This window comes from Bos javanicus, chromosome 11, assembly GCF_032452875.1.
Source record: "Bos javanicus breed banteng chromosome 11, ARS-OSU_banteng_1.0, whole genome shotgun sequence".
Taxonomy (NCBI): Eukaryota; Metazoa; Chordata; class Mammalia; order Artiodactyla; family Bovidae; genus Bos; species Bos javanicus.
In genome coordinates, this window is record NC_083878.1 from 68,462,171 (window position 1) to 68,475,893 (window position 13,723).

The 13,723-nt window shown below is 39.6% G+C and overlaps 1 protein-coding gene across 2 annotated transcripts in view; it reads left to right on the top strand.

The window, feature by feature from the left end:
* The window catches only part of PCYOX1 (prenylcysteine oxidase 1), a 46,936-nt gene that overhangs the window by 19,673 nt on the left and 13,540 nt on the right, over positions 1–13,723 (top strand). Inside the window, exon 1 of one of the 2 annotated variants that reach the window (XM_061432898.1) lies at positions 13,161–13,369. The exons of the other annotated variant lie outside the window; for it this stretch is intronic. Coding sequence (XP_061288882.1) covers positions 13,249–13,369 — 121 coding nt within the window. The 5' untranslated portion in view covers positions 13,161–13,248. Of the gene's footprint in view, positions 1–13,160; positions 13,370–13,723 lie in introns of those variants that run through there. 2 annotated transcript variants of the gene reach the window in all.

Sequence of the window (13,723 nt, forward strand, 5' to 3'; positions counted from 1 at the left end):
GCCTCTACCCATTTTGAATTTTTTTTTTTTTAATGTTGAGTTGTCTATGTTCTTTGTATATTCTGGATATTAACCTCTTATTGAATATATCGTTTGCAAATATGTTCTCTCATTCAGTTGATGACCTTTTCATTTTATCTATACTTTCTTTCACATGCAAAAGTTTGTAACTTGATATAGTCTCATTTGTTTATATTTGCCTTTATTTCCCTTGCCTGAAGAGACATATCCAGAAAAATACTGCTAACACTGATGTCAAAGAACTTACTGCTTATGTTTCCCTCTGGTTTAGGGTTTATGGTTCAAGTCTTACATTTAGTCTTTAATCCATTCTGAATTTATTTTTGTGCATGGTATTAGAGAGTAGTTGCATTTGATTTTTTTTGCATGTAGCTGGCCAGTTTTCCCAAAACCATGTATTGAAGAGGCTGTTTTTCCCCTATTGTGTATACTTGCTTCCTTCGTCATAGATTAATTGCCCATATAAGTGTGGGTTCATTTCTGGGTTCTCTGTTTTATTCCATTAATCTATGTGTCTGTTTTTTTGTGTGCCATTGCCATACTGTTTTCCTTACTGTGACTTTGTAGCAAGGAGCATGATACCTGCAGCTCTGTTCTTCTTTCTCTAGACTGGTTTGGCTCTTTGGAGTCATTTGTGTTTCCATTCATATTTTTAAATTACTTGTTTTAGTTTTGTGAAAAATGACACTGGCGCTTTATGGTCATTTTAACAGTATGAAATCTTCCAACCACTTAACATAATATATCTTTCCATCCATTTGTGTCATTTTCAATTTCTTTTTTCATTGTCTTATAATAAATTTTCCAAGTACAGGTCTTTTACCCTCTTATTTAGATTTATTCCTAGATATCTTATTCTTTTTTATGAAACTGTAAATGGGATTGTTTTCTTAACTTCCCTTTCTAGTAGTTTGTTGTTAAGACTTAGAAATGCAGCAGATTTCTGTATATTAATTTTGGATCCTGCAACTTTACTGAATTCTTTGATGAGTTCTAGGACTTCACTTTCACTTTTCACTTTCATGCATTGGAGAAGGAAATGGCAACCCACTCCAGTGTTCTTGCCTGGAGAACCCCAGGGACAGGGGAGCCTGGTGGGCTGCCATCTATGGGGTCGCACAGAGTCGGACACGATTGAAGTGACTTAGCAGCAGCAGCAGTAGTAGTTTTCTGGTAGTGTCTTTAGGATGGTCAGTGTATGGTATCATGTCATGTGCTAACAGTGACAATTTTACTTCTTCATTTCCAGTTTGTATTTATTTTATTCCTCTTCCTTACCAATTGCTGTGGCTAGGAGTCCCAATATTACTCTCAATAAGTGTGGCAAGAGTGTTCATTCTTGTCTTATTCTTGATCTTAGAGGAAATGCTTTCAGCTTTTTATCATTGACTATGATGTTAGCTATGGGTTTGTCATATATGACCTTTATTATGTTGATGTATGTTTTCTCTAAGCATACATTGTTGAGAGATTTAATCATAAATAAATTTTCAATTTTGTCAAAAGATATTTCTCCATCTATAAGATTATCATATTATTTCTATTTTTTTGATTAGTTAATATGGTATATCCTATGATTGATTATCAGATATTAAACCTTACTTCCATCCCTGAGATAAAGCCCACTTGATCAAGATGTATGATCCTTTTAATATATTGTTGAAATTTGGTTTGCTAATATTTCATTGAACATTTTTATGTTCATCAGTGATATTGGCTTATAATTTTCTTTTTGTTTTGTATGTAATTTTCTTTTTTTGTGATATCTTTCTCTGGCTTCTTATCTCTTGGCCTTGTAGAATGAGACTGGATGCATTCTTTCTTCCACAATTTTTTGGAGTAGTTTGAGAAGGCTAAGTGTTTACTGTTCTCTGTTTGGTAGAATTCACCTATGAAGCTGTGTGGTTTGGGCTTTTGTTTGTTGGGAGTTTTTCTATTACTGATTCAGTTTTATTGCTGGTAATTTGTTTGGTCATATTTTCTATTTCTTCCTAATTTAGTCCTAGGGTATTGCACATTCCTAGGAATTTGTCAGTTTCTTCTAGGTTGTCTGTTTAATTGGCATATAATTGTTATTAGTACTTTCAAATGATCATCTACATTTCTGTGGTATTGGTTATATCCTCTCCGTTTTCATTTCTTTTTTTTTTTTCCGTTTTCATTTCTGACTTTATTTATTTGATCCCTTTCTCTTCTTTCTGTTGATGAATCTGACTAAAGGTGTGTCAGTGTTGTTTTATCTTTTCAGTGAACCAGGTCTTAGTTTTACTAGTGTTTTCTATTGTTTCTTAGTTTCTTTTTAATTAATTCTGCTCTGTAAATTTATGATTCTTTCCTTCTACTGACTTTGAATTTGTTTGTTGTTTTAGTAGTTCCCTTAGGTGTAAGCTTAGGTTGTTTATTAGAGATTTTTCTTTCTTGAAGTGGATTTCTGTTGCTGTAAACTTACCTCTTAAATTGCTTTTGCTGCATCCCATAGCTTTTGGGTCATTGTGTTTTTGTTTTTTCATTTGTCTTCAGGTATTTTTTTTTATTTCCTCTTTGATTTCTTTAGTCTTTGAGTAGCATATTGTTTAGCCTCCACATGTGTGTATTGTGGGGGTTTTTTGGCATGTTTCTCCATTGTTGTTGATTTCTAGTCTCATGGTGGTGTGGTTGTAAAAGGTGTTTGACATGATTTCAATCTTTTAAATTTTACTGAGACTTACTTTGTGACCTATCATGTGACCTATCTTGCACTTGAAAAGAATGCATATTCTGCTGTTGTTGAATGCAGTTTTCTTTTTTTTTATTTATTAAGTCCAACTGGTCTGCTGTGTCATTTAAGACCAGTGTTTCCTTATCAATTTTCTGTCCAGAAGACCTGTCCATTGATGTGACTGTGGTGTTAAATTCTCCAATATTTCTGTGTTTTCCCTACCAATAGCACCGGGCTTCCCTTTATATCTGTTTGAATTTCACATCTTCCAATTTTTTTTCCCCATACTACAATCAGTGTTGCATTAAGAATCCTGGAACATATATCCTTAAGACTGATTCTTTAAATTCTGTTGAATAAGTTACTGAACATGAGATTTCCGAATTAAATATATCACTTTCTATATATATATCTTACTAAATAATTGTCTTTAAAAAGTTATAGTCATCCATAACACCAATAGTTAGTATCTGAAAACCCCACCCAGTCCACCTCAGTTTTTCTTGTATTAAGATGTTCTTATCATTAATTTTTGCCAATATAAATGATGAAAACTAGTATCTCTTGTTTGAATTTGCTTTTGTGTAAAGTGCTATTGGAGTTATCATCCATTCATGTGTGGGGTTTTTGTTTTTTTTTTTTTGCTCAGTGGTACTTGTTCTTTCTTTTGTGATTTCCCTGCTCATGTATTTAGTCTGTATTTATATGGAGTTGTTTAACCCTTCTTATCCATTTGCAGAGCTCTTTGTATGTTTGTGATATAAACTACAATCTCATCTGTCATTTAAAAATATTTATTTATTTGGCTGTGTTGGTTCTTAGGTGTGGTATGTATGGTCTTCATTGCATCATGTGGGATCTTTCATTGCAGCTTGTGGATTCTCTAGTTGTGGCACACAGGCTCTCTAGTTGTGGTGCATGGGCTCCAGAGAGCACAGCCTTCGGTAGCTGTGGCATGTCGACTCTCTAGTTGTGGCACGTGGGCTCTGGAGTGTGCAGGCTCAGTAGTTATGGTGCACGGGCCTTTAGTTGCTCCATGGCATGTGGGATCTTAGTTACCCAAAGTGAAAAGTGAAGGTGAAGTCGCTCAGTTGTGTCTGACTCTTTGCAACCCCATGGACTGTAGCCTACCAGGCTCCTCCATCCATGAGATTTTCCAGGCAAGAATACCGGAGTGGGTTGCTATTTCCTTCTCAACCAGGGATCAAACCTGCACCCCCTGCATTGCAAGGCAGATTCTTAACCGCTGGACCACCAGGCGATTCCCTCATCTACCATTTTGATGGCAAATATTCATTCTCATGCATTTTTTAACGTTTAAAATTTTATCTCTTGCCATCTGAAAATGTTTATGTTTTATGTAATCAAATATGTTCTCATATTGCCTCAGAATTTCCTTTTATTTCTAAGACAGAATAAATGTCATTTGGACTATTTAAAATAAGAAGAAAATCAGATGTGTGGAAATTAGAAGTTGTGAAATGAAATTCTTTCAGGGTAGTTTCAAAGACAAAAACAAAACAAAAATCAAACCAAAACCAAAAAGCCTATGGAGCAATGCTGGAATTATTGACTTGAGGGTTGTCATTGATAAACAATGCCAGACTCAAGTTAATGTTTAAATTTTAGTCAGCAGTATGCTGTTGCTGTAGGGAAAAGTCCAATGTGAATTGTACAAATCAAGTTTGATTTGTACAGGGATGATATTTTGATTTAAAAGGAGAATGAGGAAATAGGGAGGGAGATGAACAGGGGCCTAGTAGAGTCAGGGAAATGTAAGATTACAAAAATTGAGCAGCAGGGATTAGTATAAGTGAAACTCTTCTATTTTCGTTAACTGGTGCTTATCAAACTTAAACTCTGACCTGAATAATATTCTATTGTGTGAATATATGTGTACCATATATTTTTAATCTTTGCTTGCTTCCATATCTTGGCCGTTATAAATAATGATGCAATGAACTTAGCAGTGCATACATATTTTCTAATTAATGTTTTCATTTTGGGGAGATAAATAACCAATAATGGAATTGCTGGATTCTTTGGAAATTCTGTTTTAATTTTTTGAGGACTCTCCATACAGTTTTCCACAGTGACTACACCAATTGACATTCCTACCAATAGTACCGGGCTTCTCAGGTGGCGCTAGTGCTGAAGAACCCGTCCGCCAATTCAGGACGGGTAAGAGAAGTGGGTTCAGTCCCTGGGTTGAGAAGATCTCCTGGAGGAGGCAATGGCAACTCACTCCAGTATTCTTGCCTGGAGAATCCCATGGACAGAGGAACCTGGTGGGCTACAGTCCATAGGGTCGCAGAGTCAGACACGACTGAAGCAACTTAGCACGTACCAATAGTTCCAGAGGATTTCCTTTTTTTTCTTTTTTCCATGCCTTGTTATTGCCAACATTTATTTGTTGTCTTTTTAAAAACAGCCATTCTGACAGATGTGAGGTGACTGCATTGTGGTTTTGGTTTGTTTCTTTAATGATCAGCAAAGTTGACCCCTTTTCATGTTGGCCTGTTGGCCATCTGTATGCCTTACTTGGAAAAATGTCTGTTCAGAGCCTCTGCCCATTTTCCAGTAGGGCAGAGGCTCTGAACAGACATTATTTTTTGATGTTGAGTTATATATGTTCTTTATATATTTTGGATATTACCCCCTTGTTGGATATAGCATTTGTAACTATCTTCTCTGACTCAGTAGGTAGCATTTTTGTTTGTTGACAGTTTGCTTCCTGTACAAAAGTTCTAACTTCAGTGTAGTCCCATTTGTTTATTTTTGCTTTTGTTTCCCTTGCTTGAGGAGACATAAAAAATATTGTTAAGACAGATATTAAAGACTTACTGCCTATGATTTCTTCTGGAAATTTTATGGTTCAGGTCTTAACGTTTATGTTTTTAATTCATTTTGTATTTATTTTTGTGTATGGAGTGAGAGAGTAGACCAGTTTGATTTTTTGCATGTCCCTGTTCAGTTTTCTTGTCATCATTTATTGAAGAGGTTATCTCTCCCCCATTGTGTATTCTAGCCTCCTTTGTCATCATTTAATAGCCCGTGTGGGTGGGTTCGTTTCTGGACTCTCCATTCTGCTCCATTGAGCTGTGTATTTTTGTGTGTGTGTATGCCACTACTATTCTGTTTTCATTACTGTGGCTTTGTAGTATAATCTGAAATCAAGGCGCATGACACCTAAAATTCTGTTCTTTCTTAAGATTTTTTTTTTTTTTTTTGCTGTTCAGGATGTTTTGTGTTTCCATATAAATTTAAAAAATATGTCCCAGTTCTGTGAAAAATGCTATTGGTAGTTTGATAGGCAATGCATTGATTCTATAGATTGTCTTGGGTGGTACGGTCATTTTAACAATATGAAATTGTTCAGTTCATTAGCATGGTATATCTTTTCATCTGTTTATGTTGTCTGTAATTTTTTTCATCAGTTTCATATAATTTTCTGAGTGGAGGTCTTTTACCTCCTTATTTAGACTTATTTTTAGGTATTTTATTCTTTTTAATGTGACTGTAAGTGGGATTTCCCCTTTAATTTCTTTTAATAATTTGTTGTTCGTAATAGAAGTTCAACATATGTCTCTATATTAAATTCATACTCTTGAGTAGTTTCTTTAGGATTTTCTATGTATATGGTGTTGTGTTATCTAATAGTGATAGTTTTACATCTTCCTATCCAGTTTGGATTCTTTTTATCTCTTTTACTTGTCTGATTGGGGTAACTTCCACAAATATGTTGCATAAAAGTGGCAAGAGCAATTTCCTTGTTCCTGATCACAGAAGAAATGCTTTCAGCTGTTCACTGTTGAGTGTGATATTAACTGCGGGCTTCTCATATATGGCCCTTATTATGTTGAATTTTATTTTCTCTGTACACAGTTTGTTGGGATTTTTAGTTCTAAATGCATGTTGAATTTTGTCAAACACTTTCCCTGTATCTTTCAAGATGACCGTATGATTTTTATTCTTCAATTTGTTAACATGGTGTGTCATGTAGATTAATTTTTGAATACTGAGCCCTCCTTGCATCCCTGGGATAAATTTTTGATCGTGCTGTATGATATTTTTAATGTAATTGTTGAATTCAGTTTGGTCATATTTTCTCGAGCATTTTTGCCTCTGTGTTCGTAAGTGATATTGGTCTATACTCTTTTTGGTGTGGTATCTTTGTGTGTTTTGTTTTCAGAGTGATACTGGCCTTGACATGTATTTGGAAGCACTCCTTCCTCTGCAATTTTTTAGAATAGTTTTTTAAAATTAAGGTGTTAACTTTTCTCTAAATGTTTGGTAGAATTTACTTGTGAAGTTACCTGGTCCTGGACTTTTATTTGTTGGGAGTTTTTCTATTACTGTTTCAGTTTCATTACTGATAATTGGTTTGTGTGTGTTTTCTGTTTTTCATATTTTCTATTTCCTCCTGATTCAGTCTTGGGATATTGCACATTCCTAGGAATTTGTCAGTTTCTTCTAGGTTGCCCCTTAACTGGCATATAACTGTTCCTAGTACTCTTTTATTGGAGAAGGAAATGGCAACCCATTCCAGTGTTCTTGCCTGGAGAATCCCAGGGACAGGGGAGCCTGGTGGGCTGCCGTCTATGGGGTTGCACAGAGTCGGACTGAAGCGACTTAGCAGCAGCAGTACTCTCTTATGAGGGCTTCCCAGGTGGCGCTAGTGGTAAAGAACCCGCCTGCCAATGCAGGAGACAAGAGATGTGGGTTCAGTCCCTGAGTGGAGACTATCCCCTAGAGGAGGGCATGGCAACCCACTCTAGTATTCTTGCCTGGAGAATCATAAGATTCACCAGAGGAGCCTGGTGGGCTACAGTCCATAGTGTCACAAAGAGTTGGACACAACTGAAGCAATTTAGCACTCAGACATTCTCATGATCCTTTGTATTTGTATGGCGTTAGTTGTATCCTCTCCCTTTTCATTTCTGACTTTATTTATTTTGTCCCTCTCTCTTTTTTTTTCTTGATGAGTCTGGCTAAAGGTTTGTCAATTTTGTTTTCTCTTTTCAAAATGAACCAGATGTTAGTTTCACTAGTATTTTTTTTTTTTGTAGTTTTTACTTAGTTCTTCTCTGAGTTTATACTTCTTTCCTTCTACTAACCTTAGATTTATTTGTTCTTTTATTAGTTTCCTTAGGTGTAAGTATAGGTTGTTCATTAGAGATTTTTCTTGTTTCTTGAGGTAGGCTTCTGTTGCTAATAATTATCTCTTACAACTACTTTTTTGCGTCCCATAGCTTTTGAGTCATTGCGTTTTTGATTTTTCATGTGTCTTCAGGTATTTTTTGATTTCCTCTTTGATTTTTGTAGTGATCCATTGTTTGTTCAGTAGCATATTATTTTGCTTCCATGTGTTCGTATAGTATTTTCTGCACATTTCCCCCTTGTAGTTGATTTCTAGTCTCATAGTGTTGTAGTTGGTAAAGATGTTTGATATGATTCAAAGTTGTAAACTTTTATTTTATGGCCTATTATGTGATCTATCCTGGAGAATGATGCAAGTGCACTTGAATGTGTATTCTGCTGTTCTGAATACAATTTTTTTAATATAATTATAAAATCCAACTGGTTTACCATGTTGTTCAAGACCAGTGTTTCCATACTGATTTTCTGTCTGGAGATCTGTCCATTGATGTGAGTGTGGTGTTAAATGCCCCCCAATTTTTGGACATTCCCTGGTAGCTCAGTGGTAAAGAATCCACCTGCCAGTGCAGAGACACTGGTTCAATCCCTGGTCTGTGAACATCCCACGTGCCACAGAGCAACTGAGCCTGTGCGCCACAACTGCTGAGCCCATGCTCTGTAGCCCAAGAGTCACTACAGTGAGAAGCTCACACACCGCCACTAGAAAGTAGCCCTCACTCGAAGCAACTAGAGAGAAGTCCGTGCAGCAGTGAAGACTCAACACAGCCAAAAATAGATAGATAGAACAAATAAATAAAACTATTTTTAAAAATTCCCCCTAATTTTTGTGTTGCAGTGAATCTCTCCCTTATGTCTACTAGTATTTATGCCTGGTCCTCCTCCCTACCCCCCGATCCTGGCCCTCAAGCAGTGTTGCAGTAAGCATCCTGGTACATATATCCTTATGACTGATTCTTTAATCTCTTTTGAATAGATTTCCAAACATGGGATTTATGAATTAAATGTTATCTTTATATGTATCTTAATAAATAGTTGTTTTTAAAAGGTTTTGTCACTCACATTCCAACCAACATAGTTAGAACCTGAGACCTATATCTATTCTGCCTTGTTTTTTCTGCATTTAGATGTTATTTTTATTAATTTTTCCTAATATGATTGATGAAAACTGGTTTCTCATTATTTGCAGTAGCATTCTTCTAAACTACTACTGGAGTTGAACATCATGTATTTTTTGACCAATGACACTTGCTTTTTCTTTTTTGATTTACTTAACTATGTACTTAGTCTGTATTTATATTGAGTATGGAGCCCTTTGTATGTGATATAAACTACCATCTTGTCTGTCATTTTAGAGGCAAATATTAATTCTCATGTATTTTTTTTAACTTTTAAAATTCTATTTCTTGCCATCTGAAAATATTTATGTAATCAAACATGTTTATCTTTTCTCATATTGCCTCTGAATTTCCTTATCTTACCTAAAGGCAATAAAGATCATTTAGACTATTTAGAATAAGAAAGAAATGAGATGTGTGGAAGTAAGAACATATGAAAATGAATTTCTTTGAGTTAATTTCAATGAAGAAAAAAGCCTGGAGATGTGGTAGTATTATCAATTTGAGTCAAAGACAAACAAAGCCATACACTGGTTATAGTTTTACTGTCATCAGTAATGTACTATTTAACTGGGGAGAAGTGCAGTGTGAATACAAACTCAGACACTTATCAGTATTTAAATTTTAACAATAGTATACTGTTGCAATAGGGAAAAGTCCAGTGTGAATTGTAGAAATCAACTTTGATTTGTACATAGATGATCTCTTGTTTTAAAAGGAGAATGAGGGGATAGAAGTTGGGGAATCAGCGTGAAAGTGGAGAGTGAAAAAGTTGGCTTAAAGCTCAACATTCAGAAAATGAAGATCATGGCATCCGGTCCCATCACTTCATGGGAAATAGATGGGGAAACAGTGGAAACAGTGTCAGACTTTATTTTGGGGGGCTCCAAAATCACTGCCAATGGTGACTGCAGCCATGAAATTAAAAGATGCTTACTCCTTGGAAGGAAAGTTATGAGCAACCTAGATAGCATATTGAAAAGCAGAGACATTACTTTGCCAACAAGGTCCGTCTAGTCAAGGCTATGGTTTTTCCTGTGGTCATGTATGGATGTGAGAGTTGGACTGTGAAGAAAGCTGAGCGCCGAAGAAGTGATGCTTTTGAACTGTGGTGTTGGAGAAGACTCTTGAGAGCCCTTTGGACTGCAAGGAGATCCAACCAGTCCCTTCTGAAGGAGATCAGCCCTGGGATTTCTTTGGAAGGAATGATGCTAAAGCTGAAACTCCAGTACTTTGGCCACTTCATACGAAGAGTTGACTCATTGGAAAAGACTCTGATGCTGGGAGGGATTGGGGGCAGGAGGAGAAGGGGACGACAGAGGATGAGATGGCTGGATGGTCGATGGACGTGAGTCTGGGTGAACTCCAGGAGTTGGTGATGGACAGGGAGGCCTGGCGTGCTGCGATTCATGGGGTCGCAAAGAGTCGGACACGACTGAGCGACTGCACTGAACTGAACTGAGTGGAGTTAGGGAGGTGAAAGATTACAAAAATTTAGAAGCAGCCATTAGGCAAGTGAAGTCACTTTGCTTTCGTTAACTGTTCCTTATCAAATTTAGTCTCCTGTCCTTCCACTAAGACTAGAAGATAGGGGCTCTCTATCTTCGTTTGTTACCTGGAACCAATACTAAATTTTTTTTGGCAGCCTTGAGTTTTTCTCAAATAGGCACTTTAAGGGAAGCACATCCTCATTCCAAGGATGTGGCTTTGAGCTCCTGTAAACTATGTTAGTCTTCATATGCTAAAGTTGAGGTGCTGTTGAGAGGAGGTCTCAGAGGAACCTGGCTAAAGAGAATTTGGTCAAGGAGAGAATCTTAGGCTTCAGCTTCCTAAGGTGGACTGTTTTCTTGAATACGTCTTTGAATAAAGATTTCTAGTATTACTTTATATTATACTTCATGTACATGTTAACATTTTCCATAAATGACATAAAAATATCTTTTTAAGTTTTAGTGACAGAATTCTTTTGAAAAGGTAAGTGGGCAGAATAAGAAAGGCTTAACTCCACCTCCACTGTCTCTTCACCAAGGGTCCTTTCAGCACAATCTTTCCTAGGAGACCTGTGTCAAGGTCACTGACATGGTAAATTCTAATCAACCAGCGTGTATTTATTGAAGGCCTTTTAGGCTAAAGGTACTTAGGTGTTGTGGGCATGATGTAGTTTGGAAAAAGGAAAAGACATAATTTAGCTCTTTCTTTATAATTTGTAGAAAAAGCAGACTTAATCTTCATATTTTTATGTTCTTACAAGGAAGTGTTTAGTTTTTGTGTGACTTGCATCTTGTTCCATTAATGCCTCTATTTCTCCTGTTTGTACTGTGTTCCACTGGCTGTTCCACAAACACGCCAGGCATTTCCCTTGCTTAGAAAGGTCTTTCTTTCCCTAGCTCACTTTCTCACTGCAAGTATTAGTCAGTCAGTTGTTTCTGACAGTTTGTGACCCCATGGACTGTAGCCCGTCAGGCTCCTCTGTCCATGGAATTCTCCAGGCAAGAGTACTAGAGTGGGTAGCCATTTACTTTTGCTCAAATGCCATTCTGCTCAATGAAGCCTGATCTGACCACTCTATTTAAAATTGCAACATTCCCCATTTCTCTTTCCCCACACTATATCATTTGCATGTTTGTTCTAGTTGTCATCGGGCTCCTTCCCCTAGAATGGCTGTGTCATTATATTTTTAAAAAACAATATTTTGTTTACTGGTTTTTCTCAAGTACCTGGAACACTGCCTGCCACTTGGAAAGAACTCAATAAATGTCCAATAAATGAATCCTTTTTTTGTAGTGGATTTTCTACTTCCTTTCTCCAAGTTTAACCTTTCTTTTTATCCAACTTGTTTTCCTTCCATCCATACTATTCTTCATGGTCATGTACTAGTTTTTTTCTTTTCTTTTCCTTTTTTTGGCTGGGAGGGGTATTTTAATTACAGAAATGGAATCATATAATACCCATCACTCAGTTAGCAGCTTTTCTCACCTAACAATACTGCTGCTGCTGCTGCTGCTGCTAAGTCGCTTCAGTAGTGTCGGACTCTGTGTGACCCCACAGACGGCAGCCCACCAGGCTCCCCCGTCCCTGGGATTATCCAAGCAAGAACACTGGAGTGGGTTGCCATTTCCTTCTCCAATGCGTGAAAGTGAAAAGTGAAAGGGAAGTCGCTCAGTCGTGTCGGACTCTTAGCGACCCCATGGACTGCAGCCTACCAGGCTCCTCCGTCCATGGGATTTTCCAGGCAAGAGTACTGAGTGGGGTGCCAGTGCCTTCTCCGCACCTAACAATACTGCTGCTTAAGTCGCTTCAGTCGTGTCCGACTCTGTGCGACCCCATAGACGGCAGCCCACCAGGCTCCCCCGTCCCTGGGATTCTCCAGGCAAGAACACTGGAGTGGGTTGCCACTTCCTTCTCCAATGCGTGAAAGTGAAAAGTGAAAGGGAAGTCGCTCAGTCGTGTCGGACTCTTAGCGACCCCATGGACTGCAGCCTACCAGGCTCCTCCATCCATGGGATTTTCCAGGCAAGAGTACTGGTGTGGGGTGCCATTGCCTTCTCCAACGCCATTCCCTTCTCCAGGGGATCTTAAAAGGAAAAACGGGGGAGCCAGGGATAGGATTTCACTTTGAACTATCCTATCCCTGGGCTCCCCCGCTTTTCCTTTTAAGATCCCCTGGAGAAGGGAATGGCAACCAACTCCAGTATTCTTGCCTGCAGAATCCCATGGACAGAGGAGCCTGGCAGGCTACAGCCCATGCGGTCGCAAAGAGTCGGACGCGACTGAGCGACTGTCACTGTCACTGTCAGTGCCATTTACGCATTCATCCCATATCCAGCAGTTCCGAACCTAGTAATCACTCGGTAAAGTATTTCTTGCACCCCTGGTCTGTTTTTGGCAGTGATTAGCTGTGACCATTGTTTGAGCGAGAGCGATTGTAGGGACAGAAGAGGGCACAGCTGAAGAAATTAAAAGCTGGGGTGAGCCTCCTCTGGGGCCTTTGGTATCTCCCTGAAGCAGGGTGAGTTGCGGGGGGTGGGGTAGGGCCGGCTTGGAGTACCCAGACCACCCGGTTGGGAACTCCAGGAGGGAAGTGTGGCCCTGGGGTGTCAGGGGCCTGCGCTGAGGAGTGGGGGTAGGGTGGGAGCGGACCTGGGCGGGGCTTTGAGGGGTGAGGCCAGCCAGGGGGCGGGGCGGGCGGAGAGCGCAGACTCAAATGCGGGTGGCATCCTGGCGCTCCAGTCCGACCGCAGCGCTTGGAGAGCCATGGACCCTGCAGCTCCTGGGCTCGCGTGCTCGATTCTGCGGCTGGGGCTGGGGCTGTTGCTGCTGTGCAGCTGGTGGTACCCTGGGAGCGCCGAGCCGCGGGCCCCGCCGGAGAAGATCGGTAGGCGAGGAAGAGGCGGCGCGCTGCGGGGTTGGCGAGAGCGCGCCCCGCGCCGGGACGTCACTACCAGCTGCTGCAGGCCGGGCGCCCCTGGCGCCCGCTGAGTCGCGCGGAACCAGCCCGCTGCGAATGTGGTGCTCTTCCCAGTTCGCGCCTCCGAACCGCTTTTAGTGCCCCAGGGAACGCCCTTTCTCGGGCGTGGAGACATGCCCACTTGAGAAATGGGCAGTGGAGGTGGGGTTGACCCAGACCAGTCCGCAGGCGGGCGCCCGGCGTCCCTGCAGCCCCTGTCTCGGGGGTCTGGGGCTCCAAGGAAGCAAAGGCCCCTCCCTCGGCCTTCCCTTGCTGCACTTG